At 34.5% G+C, this 19051-nt stretch overlaps 4 protein-coding genes across 7 annotated transcripts; 3 read left to right on the plus strand and 1 right to left on the minus strand.

The window, feature by feature from the left end:
* The first annotated feature begins 1240 nt into the window (after nt 1–1240).
* Vha44 (V-type proton ATPase subunit Vha44) lies at nt 1241–13206 on the plus strand. 3 transcript variants are annotated; one of them, XM_081973212.1, is made up of 10 exons: nt 4036–4065; nt 4135–4243; nt 4662–4839; nt 4890–5043; nt 11419–11605; nt 11662–11760; nt 11824–12079; nt 12141–12238; nt 12350–12485; nt 12543–13206. In XM_081973212.1, exons 3-10 carry the CDS (start codon nt 4708–4710, stop codon nt 12639–12641), a joined length of 1161 nt encoding a protein of 386 aa, XP_081829338.1. In that variant the 5' UTR covers nt 4036–4065; nt 4135–4243; nt 4662–4707; the 3' UTR covers nt 12642–13206. The 3 variants fall into 3 exon arrangements, with proteins under 3 accessions (XP_081829336.1, XP_081829337.1, XP_081829338.1); XM_081973210.1 differs by lacking the exons at nt 4036–4065; nt 4135–4243 and adding an exon at nt 1241–1344; XM_081973211.1 differs by lacking the exon at nt 4135–4243 and having other exon boundaries at nt 3922–4065.
* A 40-nt stretch (nt 13207–13246) lies between these two features.
* LOC145724788 (trafficking protein particle complex subunit 2-like protein) lies at nt 13247–16463 on the minus strand. The gene is made up of 5 exons (XM_081973218.1): nt 16281–16463; nt 16040–16212; nt 15878–15965; nt 13376–13455; nt 13247–13315 (listed from the first exon to the last, which is right to left on the minus strand). The coding sequence occupies exons 1-5, from the start codon at nt 16311–16313 to the stop codon at nt 13270–13272; spliced, it is 420 nt and encodes a 139-aa protein (XP_081829344.1). The 5' UTR covers nt 16314–16463; the 3' UTR covers nt 13247–13269.
* LOC145724785 (vacuolar ATPase assembly protein VMA12) lies at nt 14876–16092 on the plus strand. The gene has a single exon (XM_081973214.1). It carries the CDS (start codon nt 15029–15031, stop codon nt 15860–15862), a length of 834 nt encoding a protein of 277 aa, XP_081829340.1. The 5' UTR covers nt 14876–15028; the 3' UTR covers nt 15863–16092.
* Nucleotides 16464–16573: 110 nt separating the features above from the next.
* On the plus strand, nt 16574–18585 carry Vhl (von Hippel-Lindau protein). Of its 2 annotated transcripts, XR_014177082.1 has the most exons (3): nt 16574–16998; nt 17057–17519; nt 18253–18585. XR_014177082.1 is itself a non-coding variant. In XM_081973215.1 (2 exons), exons 1-2 carry the CDS (start codon nt 16724–16726, stop codon nt 17265–17267), a joined length of 486 nt encoding a protein of 161 aa, XP_081829341.1. In that variant the 5' UTR covers nt 16574–16723; the 3' UTR covers nt 17268–17524. The 2 variants fall into 2 exon arrangements, 1 of the variants encoding a protein (XP_081829341.1); XM_081973215.1 differs by lacking the exon at nt 18253–18585 and having other exon boundaries at nt 17057–17524.
* The last annotated feature ends 466 nt before the right edge of the window (nt 18586–19051 follow it).

Below are 19051 nucleotides of genomic sequence, written 5' to 3' on the forward strand. Positions count from 1 at the left end.
AGTATGTTGTATGTACAAAAAGGGTGGATAATGGTATCCCTATCGCACGATGACGAAAGTCCGAAAAATCAAAGAGTTTGACAATCTGTTTTTTCCACAATCGAAATTAGTTACCAGAAAACACTCTATTTTTGAATCGTTTCTTTGATTTTTTTCTTACCAATTATAAACTAGTGCTGCAATTTACGCAAATGAACCTTGGACATTGGAAAGCGTTTACACACATCAAAGAAATAGTGACCCAAGTGGAAATGTGCATATTTTCTAATGAAAGTTGGTAGATATGTAGACACTTTGATAGGCACTCATCAAACCTGAAATTTCTTAAAAAAAACGATTTTAGCCGATGGAAACAATGACTCTAGTGTTTTCAATTATTTTTACGGCCCATATCCCAAAAAAAAGAACTTGACCGAATACGTAATCTCTTAATACGTAATCTTCTTCTTTAAGCCCTTGACAAGTAAATAACTATGTCCTCAAGGTGCTTCTTAATAGTATATTACGTAGGAAAGTCTTGTTTTCGCAATTCATATAATTCAGAGTAACTTTACATTAAAAAAGTATATTTTCAACGTATTGACATCATATTTGTACTAATAATAGGTATTATGCCACTAAAAAAAAATAAAAACGTAATAAAAAAAAATCAAAAATCATGTTACTTAAATAATGATTAGTATTGTTCTTAAAATAATTATTTATGGTGACATTACAGTTATTTAGAAGAAAGGGAAACTTTCAGTAATATTACTTGATGTGTTTGCTATTGCAGATAATATTCTAGACGAAGTGGTAGTTACTTCAAACTGTATGAACAATGCCATTACGCGATGATCTCCATCTAATATACTCTGATAAAGGAAGAAATGTTAACAAAATCAATTTTTCCCAGCATTAGAGCAATAGTTTGTGGCCGATCTTAAAACTGTGTGCTTTTTTGCAGCCGTGCGTTTTTTTACAACTGTGCGTAAAGAGGTTCATTACGTAACGGAAAACTATGCGTAAATATCTATTTACACTGAGGTAGTAGGGAAAAAAATAAAAACTCTTTTTGATAAGCTGTTTATAACCATGCAAAGGTAACACCCTATAACACAATGTGTCAATCAAAAAAAGTCAGTTAAATTGACAAATTTTGCAATGTTATTGCCTCTCACAGTGACAATCTTTAATAGAGACAGTTTTGAGACTGTTTTTTGGAATATTTCGTCATTATTTCTGCATGTGGGTAATTAAAACATGCTGTCTGATTATGCCCAGGAACTCTGATCAAGACAATCCTTCGTCCAGTAACAAAAAGAAAAATTTTCAGTTTCCCGGAAAGAAAAGTGCCGCAAGCAAGTAAGAATTTATTTTTTCTACTCCTACAGGGATATTGGTTCATTCCTTAACAGTTTAGAGAACGGATAAGTAGGCAATTGCCAACGGTTGAACGAATACAGAATCCTAAACTTTCCGCAACTGTGCTTTTTGAAATAGACCAATCACAGACAATCTTCAACGTGCGATATGAAATAGACCAATTACAGCTAATCTTGAACGTAAAAAAATAATTCTTCTGATGTCATCCTCACTGACAGTTGGCATCAAAACATGGCATTTTGGCTTATGTTTTGAGGCATTGAAAAAGCCGTTCAAGTTTCAGTTAGTGTTCAATTAAAGAATAAAAACATCTACTTTATGATATGATAAAGCAAATGATACAAACTTACAATTTAGAATGAATCAAATCTAGTCAATACCTCAACCTAAAAGACGAAGTTAATCAGCTGTCACCCGGCGGTGACAATCCGGGACATCGGTCAAACTTTGGCTGCGTCAAAAGTGTTAATGTAAACACGGAAACGTTTCAAACATTGAGTGTTTATTTGTGTGAAATTTGGTAAGTAATTCCAATTAGTCGTAGAAAAAATAGCCTGTAAAACTCAGGCGAACTGTCCATATCGCCCTCGTCAATCATACGAGGACTCGTAATTTTCGTCCTTGTGCGATATGGACATCTTATTCACACTTGTTGTACAAATTAATAAATAGTATATTGTACAACAAGGGTGAATAAGATGTCCATATCGCACAAGGACGAAAACTTTTAGATTTTAAAAAATTACGTTTCGCTTATTTTTGGCGGTTGAAAGCGTAAGTTCTGAAACTTTTCTTTTTTTTTAATTTTTCCTAAATATCCTATTAAGCCTAATGTGTGTAAGTAGTTTAAGGCGTCACATGTCACATGACTCCATCACTTGCAGGCACCGCCCTCTATAGATAAGTATACTAGAAAGCCTAAAATGTCGCTTTTAATGACGGCGTTAGCGGTTTTCGTTTTATACACAAACCTATGCAGATGCAGTAAAAAAATATGTTTTTTTTAATTGTTTCGTGTAGTTGATTGCAAGTTGTGAGTGAAAAATCAAAGAAAGGTTCATTCCTGAACCAGATATGTATAGATAGAGCGTTTTATACACAATCAAGTCCAGCCTAAACAAATTGGTTAGAACATTTGTCCTGGAAAGTACAACACACAGCAAACTAGTAGCACTGTTCAATGTAAGAAAATCTGTAAATCCTTGAAACTAGGTAAGCAAAACTGGTAAATGGTCCGTATGTTATTACCAAGAACATCATCACCGCCCTCTGTACAAGAAAGCCAAGAAGGTGCATGCCAAAAATTCCAATATGGCCGAAATAGTGGTTGACAGTTTGCATTTGTTTGTATGGTGGAAATTGAGTTTTTCCATGATTAAATTAATTTTTAAGGTTTTAAGTCAAGACTTGGGATTACTTGCCAAAGAAATTTTTGTTTGCTATTATATATTGTTGTTTATATGTTTATTGTTCTAGTGAAAGTGTAGTTTGTGTTCATTTTATTGTGTTATCACTATTGTTATTGTTCCTTCATTGTTCTATAATTTGTTGTTGGTTTTTTAACTTAAATTCTATTGCCTCTACAATATGCCGTCCACTTGTTGTTTACCAAATTGTAAAAGCAATTTGGTGAAAGGCCCAAAAGTGACAGTCTTTTACTTTCCAAAAGACCCTGCTCGAACCCAACAGTGGTTGAAAGCTTTGAACTGGAATGATTTTACTCCAACACAATACTCAGTGGTAAGTACCTTTCTCATTCAGTAAACTTATTGCCTCTTACATACATAGGTATGTGAGTTACATTTTAAGGCCGCCTGCATTTTGAGAGCAACAAAGGTTTACTCTGAAGAAACAGGACAGCTTTTAGAAGTTCCATTGGCACATTTACATTTTAAAAGAAAGGTCTTGGAAATAATATAAAACCCATTTACCAGTTTTGCTTACCTAGCTTCAAGGATTTCCAAATTTTCTTTGATTGAGCAGTTTTCACATTAGTTTGTTGTACTTTCCAGGACAAAGGGTTCTAACCAAACTTGCTTTGGCTGGACTTTATTGGGTATAAAAAGCCATATCTACACATATCTGGATCAGGAATGAAGCGTTCTCTTTGATTTTTCACTCACAACTTCTCATCAACTACACGAAAAAATAAAAAAAAACATATTTTCTACTGCATCTGCATAGGTTTGTGAACAAAGCGAAAACCGCTAACGCCGCCATTAAAAGTTACATTCTAGGCTTTCTTGTACAGAGGGCGGTGACATCATTCATCTAGTGTAGTAGGCGGTGTTGCAGGACATGATCAAGTGACCGATTGTCAAGTTATTTCGGTTTTTTACCAGCAAAAAAAGTCCTAGACTGTAGAATATATGAAATATCGATAATAATGATTAATGATATTATTGTGCGACCACAAACTTACAGAAAAACATCATAAACTTACGATTTACGAAGGAATAAAATTCTAAAAACTTACACCTTAAAAAAAACCATTGGCAACACCGCATTCTTCCACGAGATTCGGTCATCTGTCAATTGAACAATTGGGCACGTAGCGCCATCCCGTGATCTCGCATCATATTCGACGAGCACTCGCTGTCAAACTTGACAGTCACGTGAAAATAACGATCAGCTGTCCTCCCGGGAGTGGTTTCGGTGGTGGAAATTAGTGGTTTTCTCGTAAAATCGCCCCTGAAAAAGGTAAATAATTTAAAGGGCCCATTATCGATAATTGGTCGTGTACAGCCGTGTGTCTTTTCTATCATTCAGGACGTTCGTTTGGTGTTTTTCCTTTCGTTGGCGAGTTATTGATTATTGTGCGTCAGGGCCTTCCTCACCCCCGTCCTGACCCACATAGGGCACTGAATTATTTCGGAAAGTGGGTAACTACGTAGGAAAAACCCTTGTTTAATTTTAACTGTGTTCTGTTTGTATTGCCTCAGTAACATTGAACTTTCCTATTTGAATTGGGTGTTTTTTGAGTGGTAATTACTTATTCCACCCCCTCGGCTTATAAAGGGTAGTGTTTGAAACGTTTGGGCCAGTTGCTGGTCGCCTTTTCTACCGGAGGACTGCTTTTTTTTTGCTAAAATTTATTTAAAAGCTCTTTTACTGCATAGTCATGTGACTGCAGTGTGACTAGATTCTTGCAGTGTTTAACATACATATTGAAATGATGTTTTATTAGTAGTTTGCTTTATTAAAATGGGGGTCATTACATTTTTAAAGTAAGCATTTCACTAAATTTTCTCTTCCCAACTAAATCAGTTTTGTAACACTCTCTTTACTATTTCCAGGCAAGACACTATCAGCTTAGTGTCAGATACTGAAGAGGAGGAAAACATGACGGAATATTGGCTGATATCAGCTCCAGGTGACAAAACATGTCAGCAAACATGGGAAACTATGAATAATGTGACTGCAAAGCAGAACTCATTATGCGCAAACTATAAGTTTCAAATTCCAGATTTAAAGGTAACACTTTAGCATAATAGGCAAAGTTGCTGTAACATTAAAAATTTTAGGTTGGAACCTTAGATCAGCTTGTGGGGCTGTCTGATGATTTGGGCAAGTTGGATGCTTTTGTGGAGCAAGTAACTCGTAAGGTTGCTTCTTACTTGGGTGAAGTACTGGAAGATCAGAGAGACAAGTTGCAAGAAAACTTGATGGCCAACAACAGTAAGTCCTGCCTTGCTGTTCACTTTTTTTGCTTATTATTACTAACTATATAACTTAGTTGAATAAATTCGGATTCACATGTTATTAAGAGGCATGAAAAATTTAATACTCAGTAATGGTAATTATGTTTTTGCGAGTGTGTGAGTTTATTTTTTAATTCTTGGCAATGATGACAGCTCGATTTATATTTTTTTATATGGTTTTTAAACCACCTCATGTTTTTTGGGGGAAAACAACAGAAAACTTCAAGAAGGCAAGTCTTAGATTAGGTTTTATTTTGCTAGAGGCAACTTTAGGAATGACCTTCTGGGTTATTTAATTAGAATTTATTTCATTTAAGGTTTTGAGCCTAGTAGTTTGGTCTTGGGAATGGAAAATGTTTGATAATTTCTACAAAACATCACACTTTTCACTACTAGTTGAAAAAAGTAGAAATGTATTTTTTTAAGAAGTTTGATTGGATTTGGGTAAAAAAATGTTAAATCAACATAAAAAAACAGTTTCAATTTTGCCTTGAGGAGTTAAAGTGTTTTAATTCAGGTTTTTGTTTATTTCATTTTTAAAAACCTAAAGTAAAATGCAACCCTGCATTAATCTTGTAGCAAATCCGGTGCAATGTTTGTATACTTACCTTGTTTGTGAATTTTAACAGGAACAGAAAGTAATTGCCGTAGACTAAATGATAAGTATTGGCGTTTCAAGGTAAGAGATAATTCTGGTGATCAGTTTTGAAAACAGTTTTGGGCATTCCAGCTGTCATTTCTCCCTTTGTTTACATTGATTTTGGTTAGGAGTTTAGCAAATATGAAGTGACAGTGTCATATTATTTATAATGTTAGGTTAGGAACGAGTTGCCCGATCTTAGTTCCACTGGCGCTGCGATCTTAACTTGCAACGCCAATAGAGGAACAGTGGCAATGGAACCGAAAATTAATTTCAGTAACAGCGTGAGATGGCACCACTAAACGCAGTTTTAATGCGGCGTTGTCTAGTTGACAAATCACATTTTTTGTTTTGTTTCTAGGCAAAAAATAACAGATTTTGTGTGTGTTTTCTGTTTTCTTTAATGATTGTGTTTCACTTCAGTTTAGTTATTTGTTATTAATTTATTTTTAATATTCATCAAGGGTTATTTTATACTTAATACATTATGAATTCCATGTTTAATCTTAAAATAGTCACGTGACCCGTCAAATAATATTTTGTCATTTACAGTCACGTGATCTTCAGGATTCCGTTTTGGCATTAAATAAGAGTCACGTGACCTTTTGAAAATCGTCGTGGGACTTTATGAACTGTAAAGAGGGTCACGTGTCTTAAAATATCAGTTTAAACTGAAAACCGATTACGTGATCCTTCAAATGACATTTAAAACTGTCATGTGACATTATAAATTCCATTTTTAATCTTAAACTTCACGTGACCTTCAGGATCTGTTTTGACTTTGAAAAAGTCACGCGATTTGAAAAAAAATTGTCTAAACAAAAAAACTGTCACGTGACGTTAAAAATGACATTTTAATTTTACAAATTGGTACGTGATTTAGTGAATCAGTTTAAAACTAACAAAACGGTCACGTGACCTTGTCGGTCAAGAGTCCTGCCTCAAACTAGAAATTCTTATCCTTCAAAATACGAGTAATTTAACTCAAATTTATTTGACAAAATTAAGCTTTCTTACGCAGTTCAGATTCAGATGGGATAGCAAAAGAAAGCGGATTATAGGAAATACTGCAAAAGTCGGCAACTATGTCTGCAATGACGAGGTGTATTAGCGCCATCTCTTAGAGTAAGCCCCTGAAGTGTAAAGCGCTTTCCTTTTTGGGTGCCACTTTAATTACATTGCGCTGGTTGTCTGTACTTATGATTTAGTCTATGGTAATTGCATAATTCACTTATCCAATGGAAAGGAATATTAAAATTTATTTATTATAATTTTTATGAATTCAAAACATCCATTTCCATTTTCCGAATTTTTATGATAATTTAAAATATTGTTGGTTTATTGTTGGTACTATAAAAAGCAATCAAGACGTCTGATGGTGTAACTTTTTTAGCCTAAATCCAACCAGAGGTACTCCCTCCTACTTCATCTGGTACAGTAGATTTTAACCTTACATATTTACCTCGATCAACAAACAAATTAAACAGGTTAACAGTACCTCATAAACTAACCTATGAAGTTCATAGGTGCAATTACAAAATTTTAAAAATTGACTGTACGGGTTCAGTTTATTTATACAAAATATAGAAGTATCATAAATTATCCAGGAAATCAATGGAAATAAGAGACATTCATTATTATGGTCTTGACAAATATAGAGAAAACTCATAAGTGACCTGAATTAAGCTAAGTTCTCTTAAAAACTTATTGCATCTTGCTTCTGATGTCACTTAATTTCTATGGGTCAAAATTATGACCTCCTGGTGGAATGTCATTTTCAACCTACCAATAGAAATTAAGTTGTTACGGGAATGAAGGTTAATGCCTCTTTCACAATCGACGTAAACATAAAGTTAAAGCTATTTTTTGCAGTGTTATGTTTACGTTGTAATTAATCAAAATACGTAAGAAAAAGCAGCATTTCATTGTGAATACCTTTTACTATAGTTATCTTGTTCATTTACGTGTTTTGTAGTACTTTCATTATGAAAAAGGCATGGGCAACTGGTAAGATCTGCTTTCGCAGCTGACTACATGGATGACCACTTAATCTGTAAGTCACAAGTTTTTTCTCCATATTTCCAGAGAATTGGTTTGTAATGGTTCTGTCTTCTTACCGTTGATTTCCTATGGATAATTTTAAAATTTGTACCAGTATGTGACAAAAAGCAAAGAAAAATAGGATGATAACAATATTCCTGATAGATTGTTATGTTATCTCTTTTCACTTTGATCTTTACCTTAGAGGCCACTATTAAGCAAACTATAGAAAATTACTAATATATACAACCTTCAAATCGGCTTCTACTACTTCTTAGGCTAGATTAGGTGAAAAAAATCTGAATTTGAGGGCTGAGAATAATAAGAAAACTGGAGAAAGAAACTGTTGCAAATATTTAAGCAAATCTTAGACGACAAGCCGCCGCCGCCGAAACACCACCCCCGTAAACGATTCCCATCAAAACGTCATCGAGGCGGGGGTGCGACCCGTCGACACATGCGCGTCTTGGGTTGCGGTGGCGCGTGCGACGGTTGCTTGGGGTTGATCGGGGGCGGCAGTCGTCATTCCAATGGCAAAAATGCGTCCTGTTCGAATAATAAACGGTCGGACGAGGCTGATGACAGTAGCGCTGATAATGAGGACGAGGAAGATGACAAAGATGTTGACAAGGCGGTTGAGCCTGGGGAGGCGGCGATGGAGAATCGCCAGGAGGAGGAAGAGGAGGACGGGGACGGCACGAAAACGATCCACAACCACCCGCTGGTTGGACCAGGTCAGTCGGTGGCCGTGTCGAGGACCGACTACTCAACGCACCCTGTAGGGCTTTTTATTTTCACGCTATTTTATTTTTTTATTTTTTTGAGGAATGAGGATTGATTTTGTTATCAATTGGGCCAAGATGTTTGATTTTGTTAATGAGTCATATTTTGAATTGGTTATAAAATGGAGTAGATACTTTAGCCAAGTGGAATATTGATCCTTTCTAAATATATAACCACAACCCTTTATTTACTCATATCTGCTTTTAATATTAATAACGTGTACATGTGGAAATATTTGCTGCAAAACTTCTAAATTTAACTTGTTCGCCTTATTCCTCATTAAAGCCACTTTTATTTCCTAAATATCTGTTTACGTATTATGGCCTATTTTGTTTTGTCCTTCTGACTGAAGGCTGTGGCATTGTTTACTTACTGCTCACCGTATATATTTACCGGGTGTCCAAAAAAAGGGTAACAACCTACTTTTTTCCGACAAAACCACACTCTACACATACCACACCTTTTCTTTCAGAGTATGTATTTTCAGCTTTTTCAGTTGTTATAACTTGGTTCACTTGCCGAATGCTTTTTATTTTCCATCTTTGGTACAGTTTCGTGAAAAAAAAAACATAATAAAGGACAGCCTTTTTTATAATATACTAGCTGTATTTTTCGCTTTAAAGTAGATTTAGTTAAAAAAGGCTGCCCTAGCCTAAGTGATTTTATATGGAACATTCTCTTAGCTTGTTGCCTATTCGTTACTTTTCATAACGGTCTGGAGGTAAAAACTTCTGCAAAAACTAACCCTGCAACTAACGCTGTACGAGCCAGTTTTACTTGTAAAGGCCTTCAATGACATTAAATTATTTGGGCCTTAAGTTGGCAATATTGATCAGAGTTCCTGTTAGGTGAAAGGCTGTCTATATTAAATGCTTCTTACTTGTAGGCGTTTCCAAGCACTTTTTTGTTTCGTTTTTCTATTTTAGTTTTAGTACTGAGCTATTTTATATAGTTTGTAGACGGTAGATCGGAGATGGCTGCTTTAAAGCAATAATTACTGATTAAAGCAACTGGCTCTGATAATCATTTCATCAGTAAAACTCAACTTCTGCAAACTGTATACCGCGTTGTTTAATGATTTTTGTTTTTGTTGTTGTTGTTGTGTTACCCATACCTCAGAAATTGTGCACAAAAACCACCATGATTTTTTTTCTACTATTTACATAATATTACGTGTGTTTTAAACAGACATACACAAGTATTGGGTCCATGACACAGTCATCACACTTGCCTGGTTCAATCAGAACGTGTCCGTTACTCGGTCTGACATTTCTTTTGTCCTGTTTTTTCTTGCATTTTCATTGGTCCGTCGAGTAATGTCATATATTATGATTTTTAGACGTTATTTCGTTTAGGATGTAAGTGCAGGCATATTTTGGAGCTTCGTTTTAGGTGAGTACGTTGTGCAACATTACTTTTGTTCTGTTTGGCCTGTTGGTAATTTACCGCTATTTTACATAGTTTTTTGGTTAATTTTGTTTTTTGCGCAAACTCCACCTCGTAATTTTGTTATGAGGAAGTGGGGAATTTAAATATGAAAGAAGATCCTTGCCTACATGCATGTAATTTAAACGAATAACAATTACATCTGGCAGGAACCTGTTGTACTTGCCTAGACTATATACACAGAACCAAATTTTGGTGTGGTTGTGTAAGACGGATTGCAAAGTTTTCCCCCCAGTCTGTTACCATTACCATGCACTTTTATTATTATTATTATTATTAGTCTTGCTCCGTGTGATAAAAGTATTGCTAGATGTACGCATTGTAGAATTCATTAAACAAAACACAGTTTTATGCACTTCTAATAGTTATTTTTAGTTTGCAGATTGGACTTTTTGTAGTTACAATATGTGTGTGTGTGATTATGAAATAGTTGTTACTGCAAGGAGGTGATTTGCTCTAATTGTAAACGGATTTTGATTGAAAAGTTCAATGTTTATGTTAAAATATAGAAGGACGATAAAAGTGATCAGGATATAGAAACTTTCTAAAATTATGTTGGTTAAATGGGTACCGTCATATTAGACACTGGCAAATTATTGTTTGTAATGTTGCATCTCTAAGTTGGTTTTATTGAACCTGACTGCGTTTTTGGACATAACTAATAACATTTGTAAAACTGGATTTAAAGTTAAGTGATTGCGATAGTTGAAAGCGCATGAAAGCCATTTGGTTAAAAACAATCTAAATTAGTTTTATCATTTTTTTTTTCAATTATTCGTATACGCCAGCTTAAGAGATATCTGGGCAACTAACAAACCAGAACAGCTTTCCGATGAATTATTCTGTTTTGTTTTAGAATATTTAACTCAAATTTATCCTAAAAAATTGGGTGGTCGGTGATTATCAGGTTAGTTAAAAGACCTGGCCCTCAATGTACTTTTTATATTAAAACATATTAAGATTTCGAAAAGTAGTAGTCCATATGCTTACAGTGGAGTAGTGAGTGTAAGTGAAAAGAAAACTCAGAGTCGATCTCCACAAAATATTTATTAATTAAGTTGTTATCTGCCTGACTTGTTTCGGGTGTATTCTCTATATCTTCAGAGATCTTAACTAGATCACTAGTCTGCTGGCTGTGTATATTAAGATTTTTTTTAACAATATTAATGAACTTGACATCCAAAATTCAAAAAGTAGTTTTTTAAGACCTATATGACAATAGGTATACGAAAAGTTTTTCTCCAACTCCTTAGCAGTAACAACTAAATTATTTTCGTTGTATTTAATTGTTGTAAATCTGCTATGTTGTCGGTTTGCTTTGGAAACCTCCTAATCTGGGTAAAATTGGTTTAAAACCACTGGCAATAGCTTGGATGGTTTCCAAAACGAGCCGTACTAACTCAGTAGCAAAAGAGGTGCGAATTTTTTGAATTTCTATTGTAGCGGATCTTCCCAGTTACATCACTAGATTCCAGTGGGACATTGCCAAATATCCAATCAAGCAATCTCTGCGAAATATCGCTGATATAATCAGCAAGCAAGTCGGTCAGATCGATGCCGATTTGAAGACAAAGTCTACGGCCTACAATAATTTAAAGGGCAGTTTGCAAAGCTTGGAGAAGAAGCAAACGTAAGTTTCTATACGGACGGAACTGTTAATCAACTTTGATGTGAATGATTTTACAGTGGCAGCTTGTTGACCAGAAACTTAGCTGATTTGGTCAAAAAGGAGCACTTTATCTTGGACTCCGAGTATTTGCAAACTCTTTTGGTTATCGTACCAAAGTAAGTGTACCCCACAACCTCACATTAACCAAAGGGTGTAACTTTAACAATTAATTTGCACAGGCAACAATTCAATGAATGGAACGCAACGTACGAGAAGATCACTGACATGATCGTGCCTAGATCATCCCAAATGATCACTCAAGACAACGAGTACGGCTTATTCACTGTGACTTTGTTCAAAAAAGTGATTGACGAATTCAAGCTCCATGCCAGAGAAAGAAAGTTTATCGTCAGGGATTTTATCTATGACGAAGAACAATTGGCGGCGGGAAAAAACGAGATCACCAAGTTGGCCACCGACAAAAAGAAGCAATTTGTATGTGTTTTGTTGGTATTAAGTTGTGCAGAATACATTTTGGGTGTTTTTTTAATTATAGGGTCCTTTGGTGAGATGGTTGAAAGTTAATTTCAGCGAGTGCTTCTGCGCGTGGATTCATGTTAAAGCACTTAGGGTTTTCGTTGAATCAGTGTTAAGGTAAAAAAGTATTTTAAAGCAAATTAGGGGAAAATTAAAAGGTTACGTTTAATATAATAAATACTTGTAATACACAGTTTGTGTGCTCACTGTATTTTTTGCAATGCATAGATACGGATTACCAGTGAATTTCCAAGCCATATTGATTCATCCGCACAAGAAAACTATGAAACGTCTACGGGACGTGCTGAACCAGCTGTACGGTCATTTGGACGGCAGCGTGGGACATCAAGGATCCCATGTTGAAGTTTGTTTTTCTTCAAAGTTTAACATTTCATACAAAATTTAACACTTTTTTTTGCAGAACGTTGACATTCCTGGATTGGGCTTCGGGCAATCAGAGTATTACCCGTACGTCTACTATAAACTCAACGTAGACATGATTGAAACTAAACAGCTCTAAGTGCGCCTTAACTAAATACTTTATTTCCCTTCAGTCAGAAAAAAAATAGCTGTTGAATCTATGTTATTTTAAACTATTTTTTAGGACCAAAAACCAATGATATTTTCTCCTCCAGTTTGTTTATTATAATTTTGTTTTAATTACCGCACTTGCAACACCATTTAACCGTTTTTTCTTTGGGTTTTGTCAAGTGTCAAAGTCAGTATTGTGCTCATTGTAAATACCATGTAAATATTTCCAAAAGATGAAATATTCAAATAACCTAATAATTGTTAAATGCTGTGAATAATATACACAAATTAGAAAACAAAAACTTTTTTGGAAATAGTTTCGCGCGTTTATATGTATAACCATTACGTATGTTTGCTTTATTTTGAAGCGAATAGAACGTCTAAAAGCTATAAAGCAATTAAAACCGGTTTACTGGTATTATTATACATTCTTTCCAATGGGATTTCTTTTTAGAAATCCCAACCAAGTTGTTGATAGATTATGTGAAGCAGGATATATTTTGTTTTAAAAAATAATGTATTTGTTAGTTGATTAAAAGTTATTTTAGAAGAAATCAGGGTTGGTTTAATTATACAGTGAAGCAACAAAACAAATTCAGAAGAGAGTGGATTTATTTTCAAACAGTTCCAGTGATTATGTTTTTTATGTTGGTATCGAATGACCTAAAAAAAAACCTAAACATTACAACAAAACTATCATATAACGTAAAAACCGCAGCTTACTTAGAGGTAATAGGTTCCCCTGGAATGTAAAAAGGATTGCTCACCATGTCCACGTACTCTGAGTGAATCTTTCGAAACATCTGAAAGGTTTTTAATAATACTACTCCAAGTACATGATTGTGCTGATATAATTTATGACATTTCTGGAGCAGGGTGCAGTTGAGTCAACCAGGGCAGTAATTTCTTTGGGTTATTTTTAAAACCTCACTATTTCAAAACAAATCAACGGATTTTAATATGCGGCTTGGACTGTCATTGGCCTTTTGCTGAAGTGAAAAGGTGGAAAAGAAGCGCGTGCAAAATAGTATATTTCATTAGGAGTACAAAAATAAAGGTTTTACCGTGCGCGTATGACCAATTCAAATGAAATGCAAGTGTAAGCATGGAAAACCTATTTTTGGACGAATTATGAACGATATTATTCATTATACTTCTTTGAAAACGAAGGCATTAAAACCAGACTTGAGAAAAAAAGACATGACTGACACCTAACTGACCATTTCTATGTCTAGTTTAAAGTAGTGCAAAGGAGATTAATTGTTGTAAGTTAACACTGTCAGAGAATGTTCATAAAACGTCAACAAATACTACGGAAATATATTTAAGTATTCCAGCATTTACATATTAAATGACAATGCAGGTTTGTGCTAAATATTTGTCTGCTTATAAATTGTCTTAAATTTAATATATTGTGCTGTATGTTTCTATTTTAAAGCCATTTACTCAGCTTTTTAATTCAGCGCACGAAAACTATGTTACATAATCTTAGTACTTTTTAGTGAGTGAAACTTGAAATTGTTTGCGCAAGTTGTTCTCTCTATTTAACTGTCTCTAGACACCCTGTCGGTCAAGGGAATTGACTTACAAATATTAACACATAATATGGAACCTACACTTGACTTTAGCAGTGCTCTATGTCGCATTTTTCAGAAAAATGTATATTTCTTGAGACTTTCAAAACGTCCCGATATATGAAATGTATGTACCCAAACAACACTCCTTTTATTAAAAAAAAAAACAAATAAAATTATTGGTTGAACTACTTGAAAATTTAACTTTTTTGCACGCGCTTCTTTTTCACCCTGTATAGTACGGTTCTCGTGCATTAAAGTAGACGTTTTTCACGTTCAGGAAGCTCAATGATAGTCAAAACCTGTTATTTCGTTTCGAAATGGTGTGGTTTTAAAAATAACCCTAAAATATTATTTTATTAAAAAAAGAATTATTATTATCAAATCTTCTCATCACTGTGTTGAGAAAAACCTGTATTTTGCAGTGGTGTTTGAAATTTGATTAAAAAAATGGGACAATTTACATCATGTAATGTTCTCTGCAATTGTAAAGGAAATGGTCAAGTAACCAGTGACAGTGAAATGCTAAAGACAACGACCAAACTAACCAAATTCTCTACAATTTTAACTTATGTCATGTCAATGATTTGACACAAATCATATGATTAGGAGGAGTCATATGATTTCCATCAACTTTCTTTACAATTGTCAAAAATAGGATCATGTGATTAATAATTTTGTTGCATATTAAAATAAAATGAAGTAATAACCACAAAATACACTCCTAAACTGTTTCTAGTGTTTTAAAAAATAATAAAAAGTTTTTCTACTAATTATGTGAATTGTGTGCAACCTAGAAAAAATGGTGTTAAATAAAGGACAAATAAAAAACTCCCAAATTCTTGTGAAGCCCTCAACCAAACTACAGTCCTTCATTAAAGAAATTAAGGATTTGGACACCACAACACCTGCAGGCATAAAAAATTTAGTACTAAAAAATAAACCTAAAGAGGAATTGTCTGAAACCCCAAAACAACCCAAACTTGATTATCTCATAAATGATAAAGACCAGCATTTTATCAAATCTTTAGAGTTAAAACACAATGACACAGACTGTGTAGCGCCCTTTCCTCCATCAAAGGACAGTGACACAAAAACAGAAAATTCACAATTACTGGGTTTACAAGATTTACATTGGCTTTACAGCCACATTCAGACTGAAAATGGCAAACTGGGAAGCAAAGTTTACTTGCATGAATTGCTGGAAGGTTCGGAAATTGTGCTGCCAAAAAATGAGGAAATTCCTAGAAATGCAGAGCTGGAAAAGCGGTGTCAAAAGCTTAGGGCTGAACAGCAGAACCGTGAGTATCAGAACATGACCAAGAATGTTGATGGATTCAGAAGAAAACTGCCAGAAGACACCATAGCCTACCAACTAAAAATGATGAACTCTCATTTAATAGCAGTATTTCAGTTCATTGCTTCAGTGTTAGCTGGATTTGCATTTGGTTTTATAGGTGTAGAGCTATTATTTGGTAACATGGACTTTGCTTCACGTTTATTACTAGGCATTATATGTGCCCTTGTTATTGCTATAGCAGAGCTGTACTTTTTAGCTAAGAAACTTAACCAGGACTTGGAATTTGAGAATAAAGCAAAACAGAACTGGACACCTGAGACAAAAAAGACTAAGTGAAAACTACCTACTTACTGATCGAATTTCATTGTCGCGCAGCGCCATGTTTGTAGAATCAACCACAATGATAAACTTGATTTTTGTATTTGTAACATATCCATAACTGTTCAGTAATGTTAAGGACTATACGTAAAACGTTATTGTTTCTTCTTAGTTTGTAATAGTAAAAAAGGATACATTTTACATGTTTCAAGTGAATATAGCTGTCCCAAGTATAGTTCTCTATTGTCTGTTGTTGTTTTGTTGGTGGGGTTGAGTTTTTCATCAATAATGTCCAGGGAGGAAAGAACTTTGTACTGGAAGTTCAGTTCTTCATCAGGGTTTACACAACAGAAAAACTTTGGGGAATTCTGTGAAACAAGAAAAAAAATTTTTTTATTAAAGTAAACTTTGTTTTTATGTTTAAACAGGTACTTACGTCCTTGCCAACAATTGCGGCACATACAGCCATTTTTTAACGTTTCCAAAATGGTTTTATTTTTATATTTCAACACTTAGATTAGTAGATTATTTAAAATTTCAGATTCCAAATAAACTTTTATTTATTCAATTTTTTTGATTATTTTTTATCTGTCAAATTTGGATTGCTTAACAATACCCTGGCAGCTTTCTAAGCAAACCAAATTTAACCAATCAAAATAAACAGCTGTTGTAAGCGCTTAAGCGATTATCTAGCCTAACCTAACCTAAAAAATCATTACTAATGTCAGTTCCTAAAAACGTAAATAAACAGGGACCCCATTATCTCTACTCACGACTTTTCAACTTTCTATTAAGGTTTTATTAATTATATGATTAACATGTAGGCTAAAACACTTGACTTCCTTGTGAAACATTCCGTAATTTACACAAATTGGGGCAATGGATGATCCAGACGCACCTCGTTCCTTGCACGACCGTGAAAAGTGTTATGTGCGATTTATAAACAACACCAACAAAATAGTGGAGATCTTATGGATTGACTATTCTGGACGCTACGTCAGATACAGGGTGATCAAAAAAGGAGACTACATTGACATTAACACGTTTAAAACCCATCCATTTGTCGCCAAAGACTTTCTCACCAAAGACATGCTGCATATTGGGGGTCAGTACTTCTATCATCCAAAAACTTCCAAGGAGGTTATAAGCCAACGGTACATATTATATTAATAACTGTTTCACTTTTACGTATTGAAATATTTAATGTTGTAGATTTCCCAATGCTGAAATACCAGAACATCATGAGGTGCGAGTCAGAGCATTTATTACTTTGCCAGTGTATAGTTTGTACTATGCTTGTTTGTTAGCTTTAAGGGATAATTTACAGGGTGAATCTGATGTTGACAAATTGGATTTGCCCAGGAACTTAAATTTTGATCTGAAAAAGGCCATAAAAAAACGCAAACTTGAGGTTCAGTCATGAGTGGCAATAACTACTTAAGGTATACTATATTTAACTCAATAAGTGAAAGAGAAGGATATAGTAGTGGATTTCTATAGAGTCTTAAATACTAAGATTACAATAAAAGCACCACAACAGGTAAGGTACTTCAAGTTCAAGTATTAATTGTTGATCCAAAAAAAGCAAAAAAAAACATACACTCTAAAGTCCTGTTTATGCTAGAGTACAAATTTGCAGTTTGCATGGAATTCAGCACATATATTGAAAATTTTTGTGTAGAGCTCGAATCAGCTAAGAAAAGGCCACAGGCGTCATCAAACGATGATGTCACGATCTCTATACGTCTCGCTTTAAATATTGCTGCTCTCGTTACTTTCCAAGTTGTTGCAGCCAGTCAGTGGCGTGCTATTATTTTATCAGTAAAATGAAACATTTTCGTCGTTTTTAATAAAGAAAATAAAAGACAACAAGTTTTTCAAAGGAATGGAAACTCCTTCTGCTTCTTTCTTCATAAATTGTAAGACGTTACTGACGATTTCACGGCCTTGGCTGTATATGATAACACTTTTCTTTCCAACCTTTTTGAAAGACATTTTGACAAAATAACGTTTTTTATTCATAACACTATGTGAACTTCAACTGCGACCATCAACAATACAACCAAAACACCAGACTAAAACGGAACCTAACCTAACCCCCTAAGTCTCCCTGTCCGCCACTACATTTTTTTAAACTTGGCAACACCGTTTAGAGTGCCGGCTAGTAAAAGCATATAAAAAGGTCCAAATGTCCCTGGCCGCTGCCGCATCTGTTTTAATTGTGTCCAAGTAAAAACCGTACTACGTTGCCAAGTGGCTTTTTGACCGCTTAACAATATATTTTCGGGAATATTTTAATAGGACGCCTCTGATTATATCTAATGCGACGGCAACTGTAGAAGGAGAAAGAAATAGTTTTAAAAACTGCGTCATTGATGATGCGGTGGCCTTTTCTCATCTGATTCGAGCTCTAAATGCAGCTTTAGAGGTTTTCATGAAAGAACACAACAGCTGTGGTTTCTTTGAAACTGGTTCAAATCAGAAACATGGCTTTGACAGGAATGAATTTCATATGGCAAAATTAACCTACCAGGAGCAGTTTAACTAAGCCAGTGTTTGAACTGTGATTGTACAATAGACCTGAAGGGTGACTGGTAAATCAGCACAAAGTTTGCTTAAAAACAAGAATCAAAATATTAGGGCTAATAATATATAATTTTGTGAATATATTTAAATAATTGTTTAGGATTTTTTTTGTTATTAACCTTTATTTGATTATAATAAACCAAACTGTACCATAAGGTATTTTATTTAATAATGATTAACTTGACGGCTCAACACTGAAGTGAGGTGTTCAAAAAATGTATGGTGTTCTTCAAATTATATGTACAGCAGACGTTTTCACGCTCTATAGAAGGAGCAGAATTAATGATGTCTCAATGACGTAATTTTAATAGTTTGTCGAATTAGGACATTGATGCGACGTCACATTCGCTCTGCTCGCTCCATAGAGCGTGAAAACGAATGCAACCACAAAACACTCTACCACAGCTGGCTAAGATTATAATCAATTAAAATAAAATGTTTCAACTATGTCCTCTTCATTTTGACGCTTCATAGATCAATCAGAGTACAGAGTGTTATCAACAACTGATTTTCAGATGTCAGATGACTGCTGCTCCATGGATCAGAGCGAATTCGAGGTCGCGATAACGTATTACAATGGGCCTGTCCCACAATTTTTTTTTTATTTCATATTTACAAAGA

The sequence above is a fragment of the Ips typographus genome, linkage group LG2 (genome assembly GCF_016097725.1).
Source record: "Ips typographus isolate SLU linkage group LG2, UJ_Ityp_2.0, whole genome shotgun sequence".
NCBI lineage: Eukaryota > Metazoa > Arthropoda > Insecta > Coleoptera > Curculionidae > Ips > Ips typographus.

What these genes read in the sequence shown, in the direction of transcription:
- LOC145724788 (XM_081973218.1), bottom strand. Translation starts at nt 16,313, where the DNA reads ATGGCTGTATGTGCCGCAATTGTTGGCAAGGAC. An exon ending in GCGACAATGAAATTCGATCA is followed by an intron (nt 13,456 to 15,877) that starts GTAAGTAGGTAG and finishes AAAACCTTTCAG; the next exon opens with ATGTTTCGAAAGATTCACTC. An exon ending in GGGGAACCTATTACCTCTAA is followed by an intron (nt 13,316 to 13,375) that starts GTAAGCTGCGGT and finishes GTTTTTTTTTAG; the next exon opens with GTCATTCGATACCAACATAA.
- Vha44 (XM_081973210.1), top strand. Translation starts at nt 1,256, where the DNA reads ATGCCCAGGAACTCTGATCAAGACAATCCTTCGTCCAGTAACAAAAAG. An exon ending in TTCAAATTCCAGATTTAAAG is followed by an intron (nt 4,840 to 4,889) that starts GTAACACTTTAG and finishes TAAAAATTTTAG; the next exon opens with GTTGGAACCTTAGATCAGCT. An exon ending in AAACTTGATGGCCAACAACA is followed by an intron (nt 5,044 to 11,418) that starts GTAAGTCCTGCC and finishes TTTCTATTGTAG; the next exon opens with CGGATCTTCCCAGTTACATC.
- LOC145724785 (XM_081973214.1), top strand. Translation starts at nt 15,029, where the DNA reads ATGGTGTTAAATAAAGGACAAATAAAAAACTCCCAAATTCTTGTGAAG.
- Vhl (XM_081973215.1), top strand. Translation starts at nt 16,724, where the DNA reads ATGGATGATCCAGACGCACCTCGTTCCTTGCACGACCGTGAAAAGTGT. An exon ending in AAGGAGGTTATAAGCCAACG is followed by an intron (nt 16,999 to 17,056) that starts GTACATATTATA and finishes TTAATGTTGTAG; the next exon opens with ATTTCCCAATGCTGAAATAC.